Source organism: Centrocercus urophasianus, unplaced genomic scaffold (genome assembly GCF_019232065.1).
Source record: "Centrocercus urophasianus isolate 14NV4802_14NV808 unplaced genomic scaffold, USGS_Curo_1.0 seq_33, whole genome shotgun sequence".
Taxonomy (NCBI): domain Eukaryota; kingdom Metazoa; phylum Chordata; class Aves; order Galliformes; family Phasianidae; genus Centrocercus; species Centrocercus urophasianus.
In genome coordinates this window covers 4,515,477-4,539,003 of record NW_024884900.1, presented here as the reverse complement: position 1 = coordinate 4,539,003, position 23,527 = coordinate 4,515,477, and the positions used below count along the sequence as shown (strand labels likewise).

The 23,527-nt window shown below is 55.6% G+C and overlaps 2 protein-coding genes and 1 long non-coding RNA gene across 7 annotated transcripts; 2 read left to right on the top strand and 1 right to left on the bottom strand.

Annotated features, from left to right (window-relative positions):
* Positions 1-1,036: 1,036 nt before the first annotated feature.
* LOC122166482 (apoptosis-inducing factor 3-like) lies at positions 1,037-6,796 on the top strand. Its single transcript, XM_042830285.1, has 18 exons — positions 1,037-1,111; positions 1,270-1,379; positions 1,467-1,576; positions 2,130-2,174; positions 2,256-2,337; positions 2,472-2,584; positions 2,959-3,045; positions 3,175-3,266; positions 3,493-3,623; positions 4,143-4,258; positions 4,614-4,685; positions 5,015-5,078; positions 5,471-5,547; positions 5,629-5,746; positions 5,843-5,941; positions 6,186-6,261; positions 6,457-6,561; positions 6,667-6,796. Exons 1-18 carry the CDS (start codon positions 1,050-1,052, stop codon positions 6,695-6,697), a joined length of 1,590 nt encoding a protein of 529 aa, XP_042686219.1. The 5' UTR covers positions 1,037-1,049; the 3' UTR covers positions 6,698-6,796.
* Positions 6,797-8,702: 1,906 nt separating this feature from the next.
* Positions 8,703-10,492, bottom strand: LOC122166473. Its single transcript, XR_006170815.1, has 2 exons — positions 10,449-10,492; positions 8,703-9,046 (listed from the first exon to the last, which is right to left on the bottom strand). It is a non-coding gene; the product is annotated as an uncharacterized LOC122166473 (long non-coding RNA).
* Positions 10,493-11,298: 806 nt separating this feature from the next.
* Positions 11,299-23,520, top strand: WDR81 (WD repeat domain 81). 5 transcript variants are annotated; one of them, XM_042830423.1, is made up of 11 exons: positions 11,299-11,445; positions 12,469-16,044; positions 16,399-16,506; positions 16,584-16,774; positions 18,260-18,450; positions 18,686-18,851; positions 19,032-19,197; positions 19,491-20,189; positions 20,352-20,497; positions 20,688-20,867; positions 21,764-23,520. In XM_042830423.1, exons 1-11 carry the CDS (start codon positions 11,367-11,369, stop codon positions 22,088-22,090), a joined length of 5,829 nt encoding a protein of 1,942 aa, XP_042686357.1. In that variant the 5' UTR covers positions 11,299-11,366; the 3' UTR covers positions 22,091-23,520. The 5 variants fall into 5 exon arrangements, 4 of the variants coding, with proteins under 4 accessions (XP_042686357.1, XP_042686359.1, XP_042686358.1 ...); XM_042830425.1 differs by lacking the exon at positions 11,299-11,445 and adding an exon at positions 11,795-11,868; XM_042830424.1 differs by lacking the exon at positions 11,299-11,445 and adding an exon at positions 11,918-11,966.
* The last annotated feature ends 7 nt before the right edge of the window (positions 23,521-23,527 follow it).

Below are 23,527 nucleotides of genomic sequence, written 5' to 3'. Positions count from 1 at the left end.
CGGCTCTTCCCACTGAGAAACAAGAGGAGTTTCTCAGCGTTGACTCAGTTTGTTTCCGAAGCGGCACAGCCCTCAGACCACACCTGCCCCATCAGCCCTAAGTGCCCTTAATTCCTCGGCGAGCAGTTTCTAAACCTGAATTAGGAAGGAAAAAAAAAAACAATAAATAAAAAGGAATGAAGTGGTGGAGTGATTGCAGTAATCAGATACGCCGCGTCCCCGCTGCCGCCCATCGGCCGGGGGTGGTGGGCACGGCCACGAGAGCATCGCCCAGCGTGGGATGGGGGAGCTGGCTTTGGGGACAGACACACGGACGGGAAAGAGCTACATGGATGGTGGCAGCTCCCGACGAGGCTGTGAGTATCTGTCAGAGCTTTTCCCTGGGATGAGGGGTGGTGATGGGGGAATTTCCTGAGGTGTTGGGGCTGGTGGTGAAGTTGCTGCTGTCTGCCATCCTCTTGCCCATGGGAACGCCACGAGCAGCCCTTCTATCTCCATTTTTTTCCTTCAAAACAGAGTGGAAAATCTCCAAACACACAGCAAACAGCCAAGGGGCTGTGCAACAGCAAGAACCAAGATTTGTTGCTCCTTCTTCATCCACTTCAGGCAGGGATTGCTGCTTTTCATTACAATTATTATCCTAATTCCTTCTTTACTTACTCCAGTACCACCTTATCACCAGCACAGGAGGGATTTTGGAGGTGCAGACCCCAAGCCTTGTTGACAGCATCATGCCCAGGGTGGCCATAAATAATTTCAAATCATTTTACTGATTTCTGGCACAACTGCTGGAAGCCCTCCTTGCTTACTCACGATACGATCTGAGTTCAATGGTTTGCCATATGCAAACAAGAGCTGGGTGAAATCAGAGAAAGAATGGCTGAATGGATGGGTTGGGAGACCAAAAAATGAAATAAAATAGGGAAAATGTGTACTTTCTGCTGATCATAGCCTTTTTATTTCAGCTGAGCGTGGAACCCTCTGAGCGGCACTGGCTGCACATTTTGGGGTGGGATCTCAGAGGCCGACCCCTCCCTGTGTCCATCAACATGGATTGCAATGACATCGTCACTGCAGAGGTCTGCAAGGAGGACGACATTGGGGATGGAGAGTGAGTAGCCCTCGGAGAGCCCACCACCGTGAGCCATGCAGGCCGCAGGGCCAGCGCTGCCATGGCAACCGCCGCCATGTTGGCTGCCGCCATCTTGTTGGTGGAGGGAGCATCGCCATGGCTGTGAGGGGCTGATCCCCGCTCCCTGCCGTGCCCAGACTCTGTGAAGTGATGGTGGCTGGTTACCCGGTGCTGCTGGTGAGGAACAAGATGGAGTTCAGCGCCCTGGGCAGTAGGTGCCCACACTACGGCGTGCCGCTCAGCAAAGGTAGTGCTTATGGGGGGCAGTGGGGAGAAGCCATATTGGGGGGGAAGCCCCCCCCCACCGGCCGGGGGGGGGGGGGTTCTATTGCAGGGGTCTTGAGAGGGCACAGGCTGCGCTGCCCCTGGCACGGCTCCTGCTTCAACATCCGAACTGGAGATATTGAGGAGTACCCTTCTCTGGACTGCCTGCCTTGCTTTAAGGTGATATCTGGTCTCTTCCCCCCTGCTTGGTCCATGTCCCCTCTGCTACCCACTGCCTACAAGCATGGCGATTGAAAAGGCCATGCCCTGGCCACAGTGCTGGTCTCACAGAGCTACACATGGAATGACTTCAGGCATCCTATAGAACCTTTCAATCAACGCATCCCAATATCCCTCACAGCCAGGAAAGCTCGTGAGCTCCCCAGCACCAACAGACACTCACTTGACATTTAAGAACCCTATGTGCCGCTCTTGATGCATCAGAGTTTGCTGTCCTCCAACAGCTCAACAAATCAGGACCATGAGTTCCTATTGATGCTGATCCTCTCTCCTTAGAGCTGGGCTCCATTATCTTTTTGCAGTTTTCCACCCTTGCATTCTACATCCTTTTCCAAACAGACCCCAAATTTCCAGACAGCTCGCTGTCACCAGGACCCCCAGACTTGTTCTGCACAAGCTCTTAACACACCATCTGAACAGACTCTCCCACGAGAGCTCTTATCACCACCCCATAAGCACAGCGCATAAATGTATTCTTCTTCCCCCCCTCCAGGTAACAGTGGAAGATGGAAAGGTGTTTGTAACAGCTAAAAAGAAGGTACTGACCATACCTGCTGCCAGTAAGCACCATCAGCACCATGGGCTGGGTACAATTTAATTATCTCTCACTTTATTCTAGGATCTTGAAAGCAGCCTGAGGGTGAAGGACATGAGCAAACGATGCCTTCTCAATCAGAACACCATGCTTCTCCTGGGAGGAGGTCAGTGAAGTGGTCTGTACCACATCCTCACTACAGACACTGTGAGCTGCCACTCTCATCCCCAAGGAGGCCTCATCTTCTGCCTCCCACTCTGCGGTGATGCATAACAGGGCTGAGATGAGCATCTCTCATAGGTGTGGCTGCCCTGACCTGTGCAGAGACACTTCGCCAAGAGGGCTTTACTGGCAGGATCATCATGGCCACCAAAGAGAAACATGCTCCATATGACAAGTCCAAACTGAGCAAGGTTTGTCGGTGAGGAAGGACTGTGCCTGGGTACTGTGTGTGAATTAGGGGCACAGCCCATGCTCAGAACCAGGTTGAGTGATCAGGTGGTCCATTCTGGCAAGGCAGCTATCAGGCAAGAGAAATGGGTGTCATTTCCAGCTAGTGTCTCACTTCCTCTTGATCAGAGTACACCATTAGCAAATGGTTTTATCCTCTGGCTGAGTTCTTCCCACTTTGAGGAGGAGCATGGAAGTGATGGGGATGGGACAATGTGAGCAGCCGTGACATGCTAGTGCAGGATTTGCTTCTAATGCAAACCTACTTCCCAGTAAACTGCAAGAGCACTGCTGACTGTAAGAACTGCTTTATTTCATACTTCTGCTTTGCTTCCAGGAAATGAATTTAAAAGCTGAGGACATCTACCTGAGGAAACCTGAATTCCTGTGCGCTCATGGCATAGAGCTCTGGACAGAGAAAGAGGTGCAAAAGCAGCTGAGATCAGTCCTCAGTGGATGGTTCTCTTCCTGCCACAAGGAGGAGAATTGATGTGACAGGACAGAAGTGGACCAGGAAAATGCCTCCTTGATCTTCACCTCCTCTCTCCTGCAGGCAGCGTCAGTGGATTTCCAGAAGCAGAAGGTTCGCTTCATGGACGGATCCTCTCAGAAGTACAACCAGCTGCTCATTGCAACAGGTGGACAGTGAGTGCACAAAGCATTTGTCACATGCACCTTTTCTGATGGGACAAAATGGTTCATTTGTGGGGATTGGAGCTCTTCTAGAAACACACAAAAGGGAGGCAGTAGAAAATGATAGAAAATGATGGGATCAAAAGGCCAAGAGGCTGCATGGGGTTGTGTGCTCCCTTCTTATCATCCCTGTTTATTTACAATCATAAGCCATACCTTGGTTCTCTCTCTCTCTCAGCTCCAGCTTCCTCAAAGTCCCAGGTGCAGACCTGCAGAACGTGTGTCATCTTCAAACCCCAGAGGATTCTAGCAAGGTCTTAGAGCTGGCAGCTGGGAAGAATCTTGTGATTGTAGGAGCTTCATTCGTAGGTACCATGCTGGAGGGGCTATTAGGTCTTGAAAATTGGGCCTTGAAATGCACTTCTGCTGTGTGAGCTTTTAAATTAAAGGTCCTCAGGGAAGGAAGTCATCCACTGCCTGTCTTGGTCCCACACCGGAGTTCTGTACCTGGAGCTTTATGAGTTAAACAGCAGAACCTTTCTCTTGATGGCCAGAAACTTTGAGCCATATACAGTTCCTGGACCAGGGCAGAGGGAAATGTGCCTTGTGAAAAGGTCTGTCAGAGGAGCTGGACTGTCCAGAAGCAAGGGGGTAAGGTACAGAAGGGAGCTATGCAGCTAGGAGCTGCTCTTTGTATTTCCTAATAACTGGGTCCATAGTGCACAAGAACAAAGTGAAATATAACAGCCCATAAATGCAGAGAAAAGCAGTTAAGCATTGGCAATCCATCAGATCTGTTCTTGTCTGGAAGGGGTAAAGATTCCCCAGGAGGAGGGTGCAGGTTCCTACTTGCAGCAGACTTACCTGGAACATGCCATTCACTTGCAGGAATGGAGGCAGCTGCCTTCCTCTCAGACAAGGCTGCTGTCATCTCGGTGGTGGAAAAACATGAGTTCCCTTTCCAGAAGACGCTGGGTCCTCAGGTTGGAGGCGTTGTCTTGAAGGTTAGGAAAACCCAGTGCTATCCAAACAGCCCTGCTATCCACCACCACCCAGGAACTGCAGCCTGGTAATGCCTGGCCACCTTGCTCAGAGCTCACATGTTGTAAACCCCCAGCTTCCTTCATGCACACATTACACTTCCTAGCTCAATCCCTCCCTAAGCCCCATCTCATGCTGGTGCTAACTGGGATGGCAGAGCAGAGGCAGACTCCCAGCGCACCCTGCAAATAAAACCCTCCTGCAGCACGGAGCAGCAGCTGAGCTGTCTGCCTGCGTTCTGGCTGGATGCTGCTGCTGTTTTTACGAGCTTGGAATTTCCTAGTGAACACTCAAAGCAGCTTCCTCTTCCTTTTTCAGATGCTGCAAAGTAAGGGAGTCAAGTTTTACATGAAAAAAGAACTCCATGAGCTGAAAGGGAAGGATGGAAAGGTCAGTCATGCCACTGAGGTTTCTGAACTTCTATTTTTAGGGGACACCCCCCTCAAATTGAGGTGTATCCCAGTGCCTACGCCTAGTCTAGCTCCTCCCATGTCTAGACCCTCATGTTTCCTTGCACAGAGCACAGCTCTCAGCTCAGAGGGCAACAGCATGCTGCTTTCCTTGATTTTCTCTTACGTTCCCAGCAACACACATTAGCTGGACAAGGTCATCTCAGCCTGAGAAAGACAATAGAGAGCAAAGAATAAGGCAGCGGAGAGGCTACAGGGATGAGAACAGAGTTTTTAGCCCTTTGTTAATGATCCTTGCTTCTTCCCCAGGTCACAGAAGCCATTCTTGCCAGTGGAGAAAAACTACCTGCGGATGTGGTGGTGGTGGGAATAGGTAAAGAGAGCCCAGCTGGAGAGGGAGGCAGCTCTGGAAATGGGGAGAGCATCTCAGTCCGTTCTCATTACCCAGTCCTTCCTTTTGGTCCCACCCACTTGAGGGGCTTATGAGCAATAGGCATGAGGAAAGGAATGACTTACAGCCTTGATACGACTTTGGCACGCTTGCTGAGCTCTGTAGGTCACTGCTGTGTTATCAGAGCACGCCTTGTTCTGGGTCCTGGTTTTATTGTCGCTGGGTTAGCTCAGCACCAGCCCTGGTCACTGCTGTAGGCTGCCCCGGTCCAGGCAGGCTGAGAAGTACCAAGGCCACACGTTCACTTCAGGGCCAAAATTACTCCCTGCCTTCACAGAGCCTTGCTGCATTTGTCCTTACTCCTTTCCTTGCAGGGGTGACCCCCAACTCTTCATTTCTGAAGGGCACCTCCATCGCCAAAGACAAAAGCGGTGCCATCCTGGTGGACCTGGTGCGTGCCAGCTGAGTACCCACAGCTAATTCTGAGTCCTTTCCTTTTCATTGTTGCATTAATGGCTTTTTGTCCCATTAGCACATGCAAACCAACATCCCAAACGTCTTTGCTGGGGGGGATGTTGTCTCCTTTCCCGTAGCGCTGCTCAATGGGAACCACTCCAGCATCCATCACCAACAGGTGGCCGAGGCCCACGGTGAGGCAGTGCTTCCCAGCTCCCCTCAGACAGTCAGCAGCCATTTCAGGACCTCCAGGAAACAAAAACGTTCCCACTGATGGTCCATTGCCACAGGTTCCATCGCTGCCTTTAACATGTTGAAGAAACAGAAGGAGTTGCACACCGTCCCCTTCTTCTGGACCACGATGCTTGGGAGAAGTATCCACTATGCAGGTAGGATGGGGCAGAGAGGAATGAAAGGGCACAATTGTCCCTCTCCAAGCCAAGGAGGAACGCGGGACCACATGCAGCCCTGCTCCTCTGGGTCAGCTCTGCTCTGCCAGAGTCTCTCTGCCTGCTCCCAGCCCCATGCAGAGTCACATCCCCTCTCCTTCTTCCTGCACTCCAGGTGCCATTGAGGTGGGGTGGGTGGCACTGCTGTACCAGAGCTTCCTGACCCCATGACCATCTTCTGCAGGCTGCGGTAAGGGCTACACAGACACCGTTCTGAAGGGCAGCTTGGAGCAACAGAAGTTCCTCATCTTCTACCTTAAGTGAGTGGAGCTGCACAACGGTGTAACAATGCAGGGACCCCAGCACCCATCCCCATTCCCTCTGCCCCACTGCTCCCATACCTGGTGCCCCATGTCCCCCTGCCCTAAGCTCTCCTCAGCCCACTGTCTGCAGGAGGATGCTGCTATGCTATGTCACGTGCACCAAGGAGCTCTGCATCCTTCTTTCTCTTCCAGGGATGGCTTTGTAACAGCAGCTGCCAGCCTAAACTGTGACCCCATAGTGTCTCTGATTGCTGAAGTTTTATACTTGGGGAAAAAAATATCTAAAGAAGAAGCAGAGTAAGTGATGCCCTGAGCAGCAGGGTGTTGCCTTCCCCTGCAAACACAGAGCCCATAAGCACAGTGCTGAGCTCCTGCAGTTCCCCAGTGCCCCTCTTGTTGCAGGGCCTACGATATCAACAACATACCCTTGTGACAGCAAGCTAAGCTTCATCCGTACACTGCCACGGGGAGCACAGCATCAACCAGGAATTAAAGCTCAACTTGTTGCGAGAGAAATAAAGTGGAAGCAAAGCTGGATTGAGCGCATGCATTTTGTGTTTGCACAGCCCTTGGCTGCTCTTTGCACTCCGGGGCAAAACAGGTGTGCTTTTTCCTAACCAGGGACCTGCTGGGCTGGGCAAGAGGAGATCACACAAGGCCCCCAGTCCACCGCCTCCATCCACCACCTCCAGCTCACTGCTGGCAGGGAGCATTCATTCAGCACACCCCCGGTCATGCTGACCTTCTGCTTTGCAGAAGTACATTTTCCCAGCGAGGGGAACTCTGAGTGAGGCAAGCTGCTCTCACAGCTGGGAACAAGACAGTCTGTGTGCAAGAGCTGATGCCAAATAACTCACCCCTAAGGACAGAAGGCTGCGAGCCGACCTTTGAGCGAGCAGCACCTGCTGGCATTGCTACAGCTGTCGTGAATATTGCATTAGCTGCTGCAGCAACCCCATCCAGCAACCCCAGCCCAGCTGCATGCAGCATGGCATCCCCAGTGCTGGCTGCTTCAAGGAGGAGGGCGGATGCTGCAGGAAACGCAGCCTCAGTGCTGGAGGAAAGAGTTGCATGGTTTTGCAAGGCAGCAGCAAGTGAGGCTGTGCACTCTACAGGAAGCACTGCACTTACTCACCGGTCACATGGCACTTCACAGGAGGAAGGGTAAGCTCTGAGTGTCAGGCAAGTTCCCACAGGGACACTGTGTCAGCCTCAATCCCTCTGCTTTTATGCTCAGTGCAGAGCTGAGCCCATTTGCTCAGCAGGTGAGATAACATTGCACCGTTTTTGTGTGAAACACTCGAAGTTGCACCCCAGCACCTTCTCACATATGAAGCTAGAAGGGAATCCCCAAATTCTGTGGGCTCAGTGCTGCCGTGCAGTGCAATTCTCAACCCTGAAACTGCCCCAACTTACCCAAGGGGAGCACATCACAGCAACAGGAGGAACAGTGACCCTAAGCACTCCCCATGTGCTGACACACAGAAGGGCAGAGACGCAGTGGCAGGAGCACACAGCTCCTCCATACCACACACCAACAGCTCTGGCACAGCCATGCCTGGGAGCTGCTCATCCTCCCACCCCATGCGCTCACTGCAACTGCTTTGTGCCCCTCATTTTCCTCTGATTCTGTAGGAACTCGCGGTTCTGCATCTGGGCTGGGAGAGCACAGTGCTGCCTGCAGCCAGGGGTGTTCCTCCATCATCCAACACTGAGAAGGAGTTGGTCCAGGGGGGCTCAGTAGCCCTGTTCCTTGCAGTAGGCAGCAGTAAAACCCCCCCCCCCCCCCCCCCAAAGAACTCCACTTCCTGCGGCCATCAGCAGATGCACGCCAATTTCTTATCAGAATGAAGGACGTTGTGCAACAGATTCACCCCACTTCTGCCAGTTAAGGGACACCAAACTGCTTTCTGCACATCATCAGGTGCAGAAATCCAGCAGCAGCCTTACACCCAAACAGGGAAATTGAACCTGAACTGTGCAGCCTCCAGCACGAGGCTCCTGCTCTCCTTGCTGGGTTCACACACAGATGTTTTACCCCATTATCTTGGATTCCTGAAGGCTTTACCCAAACCCCTCCTGGTGTCACCATCAGCTGCTCAAGCAGGGAAGGCACAGCACACCCAGCATACCTGAAGCCCTGGCACTGCCCCAGCACAGGCCATAGAACAGGGCAGCCATTCCCTGGGCTGTGCATGACTCGGCCCTGAGTCAGCAGCTCCGCAGCCCATCCCACCCAGGCAGCCCCATCCCACCACCCAGCTCTTTGCACTCCCAATCCCTGTAACAGCACAGATCAGCCCTGCTGTAACTGAGACGGACCCAAAAAACAACCCTCTGCCCACTGACCCCTGTGGGACAGAGCTGCCACCCCTCCCTGCCACCCCACAGTCCAAAGTCACCACCATCCTCCCACCCCACAGGCAACGAATGAGTGGTTCAGGAAAACACAAAGTTTAATGTCTCTGGCCGTCTCAATTCAATGCCATCCCACCATGGAGTGGGACCCCATTCCCTGTTTTATAGCCCTGGCTTTGCCCGGAGGCTCCTCATCCCCACCGGGCTCATCCTCAGCTCCCTCGGGGTGCCTCCATGGGATGCTGTTGGCTCACTCATCCCGGTGGCTCAGCACACAGCTGCAGCTGACATCCGACGTCGCAGCGATGAGCGTGGCTACATTCAACAGTTCTTCAACTGGCAGCTTTAGCTACTAGAGAAGGACATAAAGCTTGCCACTGAAGAACTGCTGCCGGGCAGCCAGGAGCGGGCAGAGGAGCAGCAGCTGTGGAGGAAACAACATATCAGAGCCAGCACACAGCACTGCTTGCACCAAATGTACCCTCCCAGTGCCCTCCAAAGCCAGGGCTGACATCCCATGGGGGTACAACAGCCCAGGGAACGCGGGGGCAGCTCCATCCCTCCCTTCCCCACAGCCAGGTGCCACAGAGCAATCCCCTTTACCACACAGGGAACCAAGGCCGTTCCAGCTGGAAAACACCAGATAAGAAGCCCAGATCATAGAGGCTGCCACAGAGATGGGGCTGTGAGGTTCTGCGGGGAGGATGGGGTGGGTATGGTGTTTCCCAGGCTCTCACCTCCAGCACCGTGCTGGCAGGGTCCCACCAGGCCAGGGGCCAGCAGCATTTAGCCAAGGGAGAGATTTGGTGCCAAAGGAGCACCGGGGGAACGTGGGGAATTTCGGAGTCACCCAGGGGGTGCGTTGGGCCCCAATTCTTCTCTCTTCCAAACAGGAAAATCCCTTTTTTCCCCTCACTTTGTCTGAACTATAGGGCGAGCTCTGGGAATCCCCTAAGCAATAGGAGGGCAGTCAGCCCCACTTTGAGGATAACCGGGCTTAAATGGGGGGCAGCACATGGGGAACACCCCCCAGCATCCTCCCACCAATGTATCCCCCCCAAAAACATCCCGGGGTTCCACACGGGGTCGGGGTGTCCCGGGTGGGGGCGGCGGGGCCGCGGGGATGCCGCGCATTCCTGGCGTGCCGGGTACATCTGGTCCGGATTCCAGCGCCGGTCCCGGCCCTGCTCCACCCCCGCTGGGCCGTGAATCAGCACCCGGGAGGGGCCCCGCCGGCACCGGAGGGGGAGGCTCTGCCGGTAACGGGAGGAAACTCCCAGCCCAGGAGGGGGCTCAGCAGGGTTCGCCCCATCTGTAATCCCCACCGTACCCCCAGCGGGTGCCCAGCTCCGATTTCACCGGGCCACCCAAGCCCGGTAAAGACAATCCCCGCAGCCAGGACAGCTTCGCCACCCGCCCTACGGGGAACCCGGTTCCCTCCTCACCTCCCCTCCCCTGGGAACCCCACGGTCCCCTCTGCCCCCCGGGATGCTCCGCTCGGTGTCCGCCCGAGGAGCGGCCCCGGGTCAAAGTCTGCCCCGCCCGAACCCGGACTGAAGGTCACCCCCGGGGGCGGCCACCGCCCGGCGCGGGGCGGCCCCGACCACAGCCCCGCCCGCCCTACCGGGACCCCCGCAGAGATAACCGCGCCCCCCCGCACCGACGTGGGGACGGCGCCCGCACAGCCCTACATAGAACCGAACCCCATCGAACCCCCACGCTGCACCCCGGGCAAAGGTGACCTTTCCTAGGAAACAGAACGGGGCACAGAAAGCCTATCATGCCCCGGCTCCGTACAGCGCTCCCCGCGGTGCCGCCGGACCCACCTGCGCGGAGCGGTCCAGCCCGGTACCGGCACACCGCGGCCCAGCCCGGCCGCGCCGCTCCCCCCACCGCACCGCACCGCCACCGCCGGCTCCCGTCTCGGATCAGCTGGCGGAGTCATGACGCAGCCACCCACCGGCCCCGCCCTTAACCAATCACCACCCGGCACACCGCTCCCGCCCCCTCCACTATCCCTGCCAATAGGCAAGGCGTTTAATCCGACACTCAGCCAATAAGGAGAGAGAATGGGCAGTCCCCCCCGCCCACCCCACTGGGCGCTGGCCGGCGGTTGCCTAGGGAACCGACAGCCCCGCCCCGCCGCGCGGCATGCCGGGATGTGTAGTGCGGCGCGGCGCTCCCGGCATGCCCCGCGTGCTGTGAGTTGGCATTTTCCAGGGGGTGAGGAGGTGGCTGGGAGGGGGGGGGTCTTAAAGGGCCCGGCCCCGGCGGGGTGCGGAGCTGGTATTGGGCCGCCCCCTCCCTCCCGGGGCGGCACCGCCTGCGCCTTTTAGCGCTCGCGCTGGTGACACAGCCACGATTCCGAGAAGTTGCTCCAAGTCGACGGCCAATCAGAAGTGAGCGCACGGCCCGCACACCAATGGGAGCGCGTGGGGGGCGGGGCTTCGGGAACCCGCCTGACCTCGGAGGCTGGCAGCGCCGCGCGATGACTGGGCAACTTCCTTAAAGGGGCCGCGCCCCGAAGCTGGGGGTGCTGTGCGGGCGGCGCCGCGGTGCCCCTTTAAGGCAGTTTCCTGCCCTTCGCCCCAGTAACAGCTGATTGCAATGGAAGGGGGGTGGGGAGCCAATACGCTCCTTCCACGTCCCGCCCACGTGACTCCCACGCGCGACATGCGGCGGGAACCTCTCGCGGCCTTAAAGGGGCCGCGAGGGGAAAAGCTAGGGCTGATGCCGGCTGTCGGATGCCTTTAGCAGCCTCGAACACCCGGAGGGAGCGGGCTGCTGGAACGTGTCCAACCCGGGAGCACCCCGGAGATAAGGGTGAGGACTAGAGTCGGGGCCACGCAGCACCCGGTCAGAACCAGCTCCGCAGCGTTCCCCCCGGCGGTGTTCGGGGCACGGACCTCAGGGCAGGGGGCTCGGGGCCGCCCCGCACTCACCTGCCGCCGGTGGGGTCCACCCGCCGCCTCCCCCCTGCGCGCCCCCTTTAAGGCCGCTGCCCGCCGGCGCGCCTCTCCCCGCTCCAGCTGACGGCTCGCGGCGCTCTGACGTCACCGTGACCTCAGCCGCCGCGCGGGGCCCCGCCGCTCTGCCCATGTACGGGCACCGCGCCCCGGCCCCGCTCCCCCCCCCACCGACGGCGGCGGCTCCGCAGGCGGTGACCGCTGGAGGGAGCCCGGCCCCGCGCCCGGCCCCGAGCGGGGCTGCCCCCGGGGCTCTTTCCCTGCTCCTGAGCCGAGCCCGGTACGGGGCGTGCGGGGGGTACGGGCGGGCACATGGTGCGGTGGCGGCCGCATGTGACCGCCGTCACCTGACCAACATGGCCGCGGGGCCGCTGCCAGGTAACGGTGCGGGACTCCCCGGCGGCGGCGGAGCCCGGAGATGCGGAGGAGCTCCGGGAGTGGCTTTGTGCCCGGCTCCGGCATGCGGCTGCCTCTGCCCGTGGGCCCTTTCCCCAGGGGGCTCCTTCGGTGTCTGCTGTGTCTCCTCTGCGTCCCTTCCCAAATCCCCCAGATACGGTGCTTTGGGCCACTTGTAGGGGGCAGGAGGGCAGCGAGAGCCTCCCCGGCATCCTGTCCACCACCCTAATGCTGCCAAGGTCCTGTGGTTTGCTCATCCTCTCCTGATCTCCATCTGAGCCTCCCCTGCCAGCCCCATCCGCCACTGTTAATGCTGCCAAAGCCCTGTAGCGTCCCCATCCCCTCCTGACCCCCTTCTAACAACACAGTGTTTGGGTGGGATGGGAATTTCCCCTTTCCAGAGTGAAATTTGGGGTTTTATGGGGTCGGTGCTGCAATTCTCCGCTTACCCCCCCCGTGGTTTTTTTGGGCTTCCTCTCTTCAGGAGCCACCATGGATGCCCTCCTGCGCAGCGTGGAGAAGGACCTGAGCATCGACCGCTGGCAGCTGGCAGCCGCCTCCGAAGGCACCCACATCACCGCTCTGGTCCCACACAAATGGTTGGCCAACCTGCGGGAACGCCGGGCGCTGCCTGCCCTCTGCCCACGTCCGGAGGGGCTGAGCGAGGTGGAAGTGAGGACGTTCCTGCAGCGCTCCGTGCAGAAGCTGCCGGCAGGATGGACCCGGGTGGAGATCCACGGGTTGCGCAAGGAACGACTGATGCGGCCCCTCCGTGTGCCGCCTGCTGCGGACCCGCGGGGCGGCAGTGCCGAGACCCTGCACGGCTTCATGCAGCGCGTGGCATCGCAGAATTATCGCAACCTGTGGGGCCGGGCTCACTGCCTCTACGTGCGGCCCTACCGGCATGCTCACACACCGCCCGCTGTGCCGGTGTTGGATGCGCTCCGAGCGGCCCTGCAGAAAGCGTACGGCTGTCCCATCCTCCAGGTGGGCAGAAGCGTGCCTTGTGCTTCCCCAGCCAAGGCGGTATCCTCCGTGCCCTCCTCCTGCCCCAATGTGCTGCAAGCAGAAGCTCTGCTGGAGTCGGCTGAGATGCTCTATGTTATCTATCCCTACGTCCAGTACTGCTTGCATGACATTGTGACTTTCAGCCCAGCGAAGCTCACCAACAGCCATGCCAAAATCCTCTTCCTGCTCTTTCACGTGCTGCAGGCCATGAGGGCATGTCACCAGGCAGGGCTGGCTTGCGGGGCATTCTCCCTTCGCGACGTGGCTGTGGATGAGAAACTCTGCAGCCGGCTCCGGGTCAACTTCAGGGAGTATGAAGGTCCCAGGAAGGAGGAAACAAATGCAGAAGCCGATCTAGAACGAGTGAATGAGCAAAGCGGTGCTGGGATGCGAGGGGACACGGCGAGGTGCTCCACCTGCCAGCAGGAGCTGCGGGACCTGGTGCTGCAGTGGGTGCATGGCCGGGTCAGCAACTTCGACTACCTTATGCGTTTGAACAGTTTGGCTGGGAGGAGAATGGGAGACCCCAATTATCACCCGGTTCTTCCATGGGTGGTGGACTTCACAACCAAAAATGGCAAATTCAGGGACCTCAGGAAATCCAAATTTCGTCTCAATAAGGGAGACAAGCAACTGGATTTCACCTATGAGATGACCAAGCAAGCGTTTGTTGCTGGCGGGTCAAGTGGGGAGCAGCTCCATGTCCCCCACCACATCTCTGATGTCCTTTCGGATATCACCTACTACGTGTACACAGCTCGCAGGACACCCAAGTCAGTGCTGTGCTGTCATGTGAGATCCCAGTGGGAGCCCAATGAGTATCCAGCTAGCATGGAACGCATGCAGAGCTGGACCCCGGATGAGTGTATCCCAGAGTTCTATACAGACCCATCCATCTTCAGATCCATCCATCCTGACATGCCTGACCTGGACGTGCCGTCGTGGTGCAGCTCCTACGAGGAGTTCATCGAAGTCCACCGCATGCTGCTCGAGAGTCGGGAAGTGTCTCAGGACCTCCATCACTGGATCGATCTCACTTTCGGGTACAAGCTGCAAGGGAAGGATGCTGTCAAGGAGAAGAATGTCTGCCTCCATCTGGTAGACAACCACACGCATCTGACGACTTATGGGGTCGTACAGCTCTTTGACCAGCCGCATCCCAGGCGCATGGTGGGACCTGCCTACACTCCTGCTGAAGCTCCGGCCATTGCTCGGCCTCTCCTCCAGAATATCAAAGAGACTGTGATTTTGGAGGACATCCAGTGCCCCGTGACTGATGCAGTTAATGGGCTGGTCCTGGAGGCTACTCCTACTGAAACCACTTGGTCTGGGGAGAAACCCATTGCTGGTGAAGATGATTTAGAGCAAGGCACGGAAGCACTGGATTCCATTTCTGTGAGTAGCAGAGCTCCTGATCAGCCCAGCAGCTCTTCAGCACAGCCCTCCGTCATCCCTGCTTATCCCACTGAAGGTAAAGCCTCGGGTGCCCGACCCCTCCGTCGGAGCAAGGCGGGTGCTGCAGATCAGGCAGACAGGGATGACATGAAAATTGCACTCCCTGAAGGCTTCAATCCGCTCCAGGCCTTGGAAGAACTGGAGAAACTGGACAATTTCCTGGTTAAAGGCTTGAGCAGCGATATGCAGCTGATGGAGCAGCCTGGGGAAGAGCCCCTGCTGGGTCTCTCTGACCTCTTCCAGAGGGATATGCAAGCACTGGGTATTCTGATTGCTGAAATAATCTTTGCACCGAGGATCCGTCCTTCAAAGCCTGACGCGTCCCTGCTGGAGCGGTTCCTGATGGTGCGTAACCTGTGCCGCTACCACCCCAAGGAGATCCCGGCCCCGCTGCAGCACGTGCTGCACATCCTGCTGCAGCTCAGCGTGCCGGTGGAGAAGCTTCTAAAGACCAGGTTGGGCAAGGACACTGTACAGCTGTTTGAATACAAACCCATTTCCCAGGGCCTCCCCCCACCTTGTCCCACGCAGCTCCTCAGTCCCTTCAGTTCTATCGTTCCCTTCCCCACATACTTCCCAGCTCTGCACAAATTCATTTTCACCTATCAGGCGAAGAAGATAGAAGATGAAGGTCAGGGCCGGGAGCTTGTTTTCCAGCTGTGGCAGCAGCTGGAAGGGATTCTTTCTGAAATCACTCCTGAAGGCTTGGAGATTCTTCTGCCCTTCATATTATCTCTGATGTCTGAGGAGAATACTGCTGTCTACGCGGCGTGGTATCTCTTTGAACCTATAGCTAAATCCCTAGGTCCAAAGAATGCCAACAAATACCTCCTGAAGCCATTGATCGGAGCCTATGAGACCCCCTGCTCCCGACACGGCCGGTTCTACCTGTACACGGACTGCTTTGTGGCCCAGCTCATCGTGCGCCTGGGGCTGCAGTCCTTCATCCTGAACCTGCTGCCCCACATCCTGCAGATTCTTGTTGGCATCGAGAGCTCACGGGAGGAGAGCAAATCCCTCCTCGGTGCGGCTGAAGATGATGAAAGCGGAGGGGGCAGCCCCATGTCGTGCGTGTTCGGGGAGGAGATCAAAATGGATGTGGAGCACAGCTCCGCCGCACTTGACCTTCTTGACTATACCTCCGGGGTCAGCTTCCACGACCAGGCCTACCTGCCTGAGAGCGAGGACTTCCAAAGTGGTCTCTACGTCGGGGAGTCCCTGCAGCCCCAGGAGCAGGAGTCGCTCAGCCTGGGGCGACTGAGTGATAAAAGCAGTGCTAGCGAGGTGTCGCTGGGAGAGGACAGACCTGCAGACGGGGACTCACAGAAGGACAAGAGCAGCCTGAAGTCAGTGGACAGCAGCCAGGACCTGAAACAGAGTGAGGATTCGGAGGAGGAGGAAGAGGAGCGCGAAGAAGAGGAGCACGGTGACACTGGGGCTGACGCAGAGCAGGCAGGGGCTGTGGATGTTGGTGTCTCGGTAGATGCTGGCACCTCTGTGGACGTCAGCATGGCTGATGATGGCAGTGAGCCAGAGGATGGAGAGGGAGAGGAACTGCCAGATCACTCGGATGACAAAGAGCAGACAATACTCCTGGGTAAGGCCCTGCGAGTGTTTTGCTTTTCTGCTGGGTGTGGTAAAGAGGACTGGGAAAAGTGAAGAGCCAGACATGTGGGGGAAGAAGTGGATCCAGGTTTGGGGGGGTGTCTATAGAGTCCCATCTTGGGGACAGCAGTGAAACCAGCATAAAAGGTCCAATCCTCAGTGAAGAGTGCAGGCTTTACATGGCTGCAGGGCTGCTGTAGAGTGAGAGCACAGCTGTCTTCAGTTTGCCAACAAAGCAGAGACCCAGGGAGCTGCCCGCGGGGCAGGCAGGGTCTGGGAAGCAGCGGGCAGCAGCTAATCTGCACCATGCCAGGCTGTTGTCCTTGTGACTGGTTTTGTTTTGCAGACACAGCCTGTAAGATGGTGAGGTGGCTCTCGGCCAAGCTGGGCCCCACTGTCACATCCCGCTTCATCGCCAGGAACCTGCTCCGTCTGCTCACGTCCTGCTACGTCGGTAATGTCTGCTCCTGGGGTGGCTGTGCTGGGTGCCTCCTGGCTGCTGCTTCAGCTCTTGCTGTTGACTCCTTGCAGGCCCCACCAGGCAGCAGTTTGTACCCAGCAACGATGAGAACGGCCCCCTGAGCACAGGGAACATCTACCAAAAGCGCCCAGTGCTGGGAGATCAGGTGTCCAAGCCGGTGCTGGCTTGTCTTCTGCATGTGGCATACCTGTATGGAGAGCCCGTCCTCACCTACCAGTACCTGCCCTACATCAGTTACCTGGTTAGTGTGAGCTCTTCTCCTCTTTCTGTGTCATCCTGGAGAAAAACTGTGCTTTGCAGGGCAGCTGGCGTGGGGTGGGCTGGTGACCATGGGCAGTCAGAGCAGCTCAGGCTGCTGGAGCAAGCAGGGTTAGATGTGGGTAGATGGGACAGGCTGGGAGAGGTTAAAGGAGGGTTTTCAACTGTATTTAAAAAAAAAAGAAAAAATACTGGCAAGGTTTACAATTTTTTCAGCTTGAAATTCTTTGCTGAATAGCGAGAAGAAAATGTGTGCAATGCAGCTGGTTGAAAAACAAACTGATTTTTCATTAAAAAAAAATTTTTTTTTGAGTGTTTTAAGCAGGCTTTTTTTTTTTGTTTTTTTTTGTATTGCTCCTTTTTAGCGATTGCAAACGCTTTGGTTGCTGACGCTTGTTTAAATGTGGGGGAAAAAAAAACCCAACACACTTCAATAGCTTTTTGATCATTTAAAACTTCGAAGGAAAAAGGCCACAGCTGTTCGTTTAAAGAAAACAAAAAAAGCACTGTCAGTTTTTCCAGTGTGGAAGGGGAGACTTTTGATGGGGTGGGGGAAAAAATCCCATTTTTTTTCAGCAGAATCCCTCTCCACCCAGTTGCAATGGTAGCTGCAGCTGTTGTGCTTTGCTTTACTCAAGTTGTTGCTTGGGGGTGATGGGGGTTAATGCTCCTGTGAATAGCATTTGGCAACCTGAGACGAGAGCGATGAAGCTGGAGGATCGCAGATAGGATAAAGCCAGTCCTTCTTGGAGCATTTGGCAGAGTGGATATTTTGCGAGGGGAAGAGCCTCTGTGATGAGCTGGAAGATGGCAGGTGTACAAGAAATAGAGAGGAAATGGGGAGTTGTTTGTGGCTTTTGTTATTGGCACTCTTTTCTTGGGTGTTTGGTTTGTTGAGGAGTTAGGGATGAGGACAACGCAGACAAATGTTCTGGTCTGATATTGTGAACTGTTGGGCATCGCTGTCATCAGTGGTGGATCTCAACCAAGAAAAAGAATGTGCTCCTGGCTCACAAAGTTCTTAGCACCTGGATTTCCAGAAGTTGGTACGTTTGCCCAGACTTTGCCTTGGATATTTCATGCAAGGACTGTTCCTCAGCAATCTGTGCATCAGGGTTACCGTAGCACGCGATGCAGGCATTCATTCTTGCAGCGATGCACTCATGTGTCATAGGTTTGCTCTGTTCCTGTGTTGTCCAGGCTGGTGGTGGTGCTCTGGGCTGGTCCAGGATTGTCTATGAATTTCTCAACTGCAGGAACAGCCTGCAGAGAGACTCCCCCCAGATTGTGCATGTGATTTGTAATTCAGCTCTCCCCACGCTCCTTCTTTTGTCCTGACATCCATCCATCGGTTCAGGCTCATCCTTTGAGTGCAAGCCTTGAGTTGCTGCTTGGGTTCCTCTCCCATTACCACTGCCATGCTGGATTTTGAGTCTGAGCTCAGATGATCCTGGAACTTGTTCTGCAGGTTGCACCTGGTGGTGGGTCCAGCGGCGGTCGGCTGAACAGCCGTAAGGAAGCAGGGCTGCTGGCTGCTGTGACACTGACACAGAAGATCGTGGTGTGTCTGTCAGACACCACACTCATGGATATTCTCCCCAAGATCAGCCAGGAGGTGCTGCTCCCTGTCCTGGGCTTCCTCACCTCCCTGTCTGTCGGGTGAGTGCTGCACTTGGCTGTGCCTTCAGCCCCACTTTGCACAAGTTTGTTTGCACCCAGATGAGCGTGTCCTTGCTCTGGGATATGGTTCATTTGTAGAGCCTGTGCTGCTCAAGACCTTCTGATAATGCCAGAAAACACAAAGCAGGAGGCGGAGGAGGGAAAAAGGGATATGTGTATAGCAAGCTGGTAATGGATATGTGTATAGCAAGCTGGTAATGGATGTTGTCTTCAGTTTCCCCAGTGGTGCCCAGGCCCGTGTTGTCCTGTGCGTTAAGACAATCAGCCTAATTGCCTTGATCTGCCTGCGGATCGGGCAGGAGATGGTGCAGCAGCACTTGAGTGACACGGTGAGAAACTTCTTTGGAGCGTTCTCACTGCTGCAGGAGCTGCAGGACCAGGTCAGTGAGATGCACAGGGTGCTCCTGCCACATCCCAGCACACGGCCGCAGAAATGTGGTGGGCAATACCTGCTGCATACACCAGCATTGGTATCAGCAATGCCCAGCCCAGGCTGTGCTTGTGTAATGATGTGGTTTGAGCATCTGATCTTGGGAATATTCCTGTTTTCTCCTGACCAGGGATTGACAGTGGAGTCGCTGAGCGGCTGCGAGGTGCCGGTGATGGAGGTGCCCCTCAAGGAAGGGAAGCTGCTGGCTCTGGATCCGGCAGTGCTGATGGAGTTACAGAAGGTGTTTAACCCTGAGATGGCCTACATCACCTACATCCCCTTCTCTTGCTTGCTAGGTATGGCTTGGCTACCCTCTTTCTTAGAGATCCTTGTTCTGTGCGCTCATGCTTGACCTGAACTTGGGAAGTTAAAGGATGTAAGTTGGCTGGGGAAACCCACAGCTTCTGCATGGTGGTTTGGTCTGCTTGTGGAGTCAGGAAGCCCCCTGGGAGTTCAGGCTGCTTTGGCTGGGAGCAGCGTGTGGCTGGCTTGGTGGGAAGTTGTATTCAATGGCCACGTGCTGACCATTGTTCTGTTGTGGGATGATGAGGAGATTCCTTCCCTGGGAGCTATTTTATCTCTTTTTCAGGTGATGTGATCCGGACGGTTGTGCCCAACCACTCGCTGGTTGAGAAGTTGGCCAGTCTCTACCTGGAGAACGTGAACCCAAAGAACCTGCAGGTGGTTGGCCTAGAGCAAGCACCGAGCATGGCAGGCTCAGACCAAGATATGCGAGGGACAGAAGCGTTCTCCAGCCCCCAGGAGGACAGTCACTCTGGTACTTTTGGGAGCGTGCTGGTAGGGAACCGCATCCAAGTACCTGTGGACACACAGCGCGAGGGCCTGGGCTTACTTCGCCTCAGTGCTGGCACTGATGGCTTCATTCCCAGCACAGCCAGTGAGGAAAACACCCTGAAGCATGACCTTCCTCGCAGCACCCACATGCTGTGTGGGAACTGGCTGGCGTATTGGCAGTACGAGATTGGGGTGAGCCAGCATGACCCCCGCTTCCACTTCCATCAGATCAAGCTGCAGAGTTTCTCAGGGCATTCGGGGGCCATCAAGTGCGTGGCACCACTCAGCAGTGAGGACTTCTTTCTTAGTGGCAGCAAGGACAAAACTGTCCGCCTTTGGCCCTTGTACAACTATGGGGACGGTACCAGCGAGGTGCCACCACGGTTCACCTACTCTGAACACAAGAAGTCTGTTTTCTACGTGAGCCAGCTGGAGGCATCGCAGCACGTAGTGAGCTGTGATGGGACTGTGCACATCTGGGACCAGTTCACAGGTAAGCAGGGAAAGGGAAAGGGCAGCCTAGAGTGAACTGGTCCAGTCCTTGTAGACAGGGGGGGCCTTAATTCTGATGGCTCCCCACTGTAGGGACTGGAGATCTGCCATATTGCTTCTCCATACATTTACAGCTCTTATCATCTTTCTCGTGTATTCACAGGCAAACTTATCCGGACTTTTGATGAGTTAGATAGCAAAGCCCCCATCACAGCTGTGACCACCATGCCACCTCCTTATCACAGCATTTCTGTGGCCAGTGCAGACTCTGTGCTGCGTTTCATTGACCACAGGAAGCCAGGATTACAGGTATGGAGGCCACATTCCTTCGGGCTCCCCCGTGGCATTCGTGTGCTTAATAATACAATTGTGGCTGATCCAAAGCCAGATGTGATGGCTCCATGAAAGCCTGCTGTGCCCTAGAGTGTTTTATCTTATAAGTGCTGGATCCCCCAAGATTTCAGCCCACTGGTAGCTGGATTCTCTCTCTGTCTTGCAGCATGAGTTTCGCTTGGCCAGCGGGGTGAATGCTGGGCTGATCCGCTGCTTGGCTGTCAGCCCCAGCGGGCGCAGCGTTATGGCTGGCTTCTCTTCTGGTTTCATCGTGCTGCTGGACACCAGGACGGGACTCATCATGCGGGGCTGGCCTGCCCACGAGGGAGACATCCTGCAGATCAAGGTGAGTGGTTCAGCAGGGATCGGGGCGGAGGGCTGCTTTCTGGGCCTTGCTGATCCTTCTGACATGTGCTGCTTGGCAGAGCTTATCGGTCCATCCTGTGGAGCTCAGGGCTTTCCTCCATTCTTTGCTGTGTCCCTAAGTGTCTGCTCAGGCTCTCATGCCCCGTGGCTCATGCTATGAGCAGATGCTCTCGGTGCAACCTGTGCTGGACAGAGATAGCCCTCCCAAGCATCTGCAGGTCTGCAGCACAGGCAGGGAGTAGCCACGTGTCCTGGTGGAGGCTTTCTCCTTGGGGCTGTCAGCTCCCTGTGGGGAGCATCACTCTAATGAATAACTCTTGTCCATATTTACCCACTCGGGGAGCAGTGGTTTGGGCTCGTGTCCTCGACCCAGTGCAGTTTAAACAAAGTTCAGCAGAGTGGGTTGTTTACTCTCTCACTAGCTCTGCTAATAAGCATGCCAGGCTTCTGTCTTCAGCAGTGTTTTCTGCTTAGCTCCCTGGTTCCTTGTCCATGAGGAGGAAAATAACATGGCAGGTGGCTTAACGGAGAGGGATGCCATACAATAATCTCTACCTGCTGCGGTAGTAACAGGTGATAAAATCAGAGGAATATCAGCAACTTGTTGAGAAAAGCTGCAGCCCATCTCCTGAACACTTTGAATAGTGCTGGAGGATGTGAACAGCAACCAGAGTCCTGTAGTTTGTGGTGTCCACCTGCATGCCTTGTTAATGCTGTTTAGTACTGCCAGCTGCTTGGAAATGGCTGGGGCTGTCCTAGGGGATTGCACTGGGGACTGCTGGACTATTGGCAGCTACCTGCTTATCTCATGTCCAGGGTGAGCTTAGGGGTTTTTACTGTAAGAACGTTGATTAAGTGTCTCTCCTTCTCCCACAGGCCGCAGAGGGCAACGTGCTCATCAGCTCTTCTTCAGATCATTCCATGACCGTCTGGAAGGAACTGGAGCAGAAACCACTGCACCACTACAAATCTGCATCCGAACCCATCCATGCATTTGACCTCTACGGCAATGAAGTGGTGACTGGCACCGTGGCCAACAAGATTGGTGTCTACTCCATGCTGGAGTCCTCAGCTCTGCCCATCAGCACAACCAAGCTGAGCTCAGAGAATTTCCGGGGGACTCTGACCAGCCTGGCAGTGCTGCCCATGAAATGCCACCTCCTGCTGGGCTCAGACAATGGTGTGATACGCCTCCTGGCATAGCAACCCCAGCCCAGAAGCTTGTGGCTGTCCCACAGCTTTGGTAGTAGAGCTGAAAGCCAGCAGTGTTGCTGATAGAAGAGCCAGAGTTAGGTGTTTCTGAACGGAGGATGCAGGAGGGAGGTGCACTTGTTAGTGAGCACTCGGTTAAGTATCCCTAACCTCTTTCTCTATCTTAAAGAAAAAAAAAGAAAGCCATAACTGAGAAACCTCCACTGCTGCTGGGAGAAATACTGGGCATTGTAGGTCACTGTCACCCCTGCAGAGAGGTCTGGAGCTTTCTGTACCGTGTGTGCCTGATCCCCAGGGGACTGTGAGCTGCCCTCCAGAGAAACGTGGACCATGGGCTTCCCCCTCCCTTCTGTTAAGGGGTAAGAGGTTGCCCTCAACACAAATAGAAATGTATAGCTACTGCCATCTGCACTTACCCTTCACACTGTGCTCCTGAACCACTGAGTAGTCCTGCAAGGACAGCATTAGTGGGCACTGCCTCCTTTGGAGCTGCGTGATGCTGGGCACATCCCCTCTGCCACATGTGAGATCAAAGCCCAGAGGATCCACTCTGTTAACTTTAGGTTCTGCTGTCTGAGTGAGAGCCTGCATAGGAGGAGGAGAGGTTAACTAGAGCTCTTTTGTTGCCTTACTGGCTCCAGAGCAAAGGCAGGAATGCAAGTCAGCCAAGGCACAAACCCCCTATCTGCTGTACTGCTTCATCCTGTGATTTAGGAATGAACTGCAGAAGGGTGGTCTTGAAAGCTAGAACTGGATGCTTCTATCAGGATTTTTGCTTCTGGAGCTGTAAGGTAGGGATGGATTGTTGCTGGTTCCTACCGTAGCTGCACTGCATCTCATTATCAGCAGGTTGAGGAGTGCTCTGTGTGCTATGCATTGGCAGCATTCCTCAAGAAATTCCCTTTCTCATCCTCTCCACTCTCCTTTGTGCTGCCTTCTGGGGAAAACAGAACAGCAAAAAGGTCCTCCATTTTACCCCTTCCCACCACAGTTTGAGGACCTGAGATCACAATCCAGAATGGCATTCCTCTGGCCTTCCCTTAGGGACAGCACTGTCTGCTCCCACTCCTGTGTGACCCAAAGGTGAGGAGAGTGCTCTTCGACCCAGCAGCAGGAGCAGTTGCCTCACTTTTCTTGCAGCCCTTTTCCCATCCATCCCTCTTGTTATCAGGGGAGCGGGAAGCTCTTATCTTGAGCAGAGGAGGAGCCTGCCATGATTTGTCCTGAGAGAGGAATGGGGGGCACCCATCCAGCTGCCAGGGAGCTGGGAAGCTGCCCTGTGCTTTCAGGGAGGGGTGTGGTGGTGAGCAGTTGGCCCTGGCTGTCCTTCCCCATCCAAGGGAAGCTCCTAGTCCCGTGTTGCCTATTAACCATTTGCAATAGATGTAAATATTGACTTCTAATAAACTCTTTGAAAGAGATGCAGAG